We start from the raw sequence: 700 nt of genomic DNA, 5'->3' as shown, positions 1-700 counted from the left end.
TTATTTAATGTTTCCCTCAGATATCTATGAAAAAAATAACCAAGGTGCTTGATAATGAACAATTACAGTAAATGAGAATCAATCAGCTTAATATAACATTAGCTACGTAACATTAATCAGTAAGAAACATGAGCTATCACCATGATCTGGCTTTAGAGGAGCAAACATTTCAATAAACTGTCTTCACAGATTTACTGAGAAATAAACCAAAATAAAACAATAAGATCTACTTACAGTTGACATTTGTGCTGTTTTATTTTATATTTCAGCAGCAGAAATCCTTTCCTCAGAGTCAGGCTGGTCGAAGCCTTTTCTCTGCAGTCATATGAAAGTGCTTGTAATGCCTGTAAGGATTATAGTGAGTGAGAATAGGCCATTGTTTTGTTCTTAAGTGCTGCTTGTTTGGTTAATCCAACGGCAGCTCATTTTAAAGAGGCAGTCTTTGCCTTCTGTAAACACCTTTCAATGACCTACAGATAGATGTATAGATTCCTTTATTTAACATGGAGCAGTTTTTGTTCGGTTTAAAAGAACTAAAGGATAGTTTGTGAGGAAAAGATCTAAACACATTAAATCACATGTTTGTGGCAAGAGATGGAAGAAAAGCATCTTTTTCCCCAAAATGATGTTCATCACTCGCTCACAGTGGATAATAATCCACCTCACAGACTTTTCTTTGTATGAAGAGAAGAGACCAAAC

General features: G+C 34.9%; 1 protein-coding gene across 1 annotated transcript in view; it reads right to left on the bottom strand.

Moving 5' to 3' along the window:
* msn (moesin) overlaps positions 1-337 on the bottom strand; it is a 17,793-nt gene extending 17,456 nt beyond the window's left edge. The window contains exon 1 of the mRNA XM_015401193.1: positions 235-337. Within this exon, the coding sequence (XP_015256679.1) occupies positions 235-243 (9 nt within the window). The 5' untranslated portion in view covers positions 244-337. The remainder of the gene's footprint in view (positions 1-234) is intronic.
* Between the last annotated feature and the right edge of the window lie 363 nt (positions 338-700).

Source organism: Cyprinodon variegatus, unplaced genomic scaffold (assembly GCF_000732505.1).
Source record: "Cyprinodon variegatus isolate N-32 unplaced genomic scaffold, C_variegatus-1.0 Scaffold1192, whole genome shotgun sequence".
Classification (NCBI taxonomy): domain Eukaryota; kingdom Metazoa; phylum Chordata; class Actinopteri; order Cyprinodontiformes; family Cyprinodontidae; genus Cyprinodon; species Cyprinodon variegatus.
This window is presented reverse-complemented; position numbering and strand designations above follow the sequence as displayed.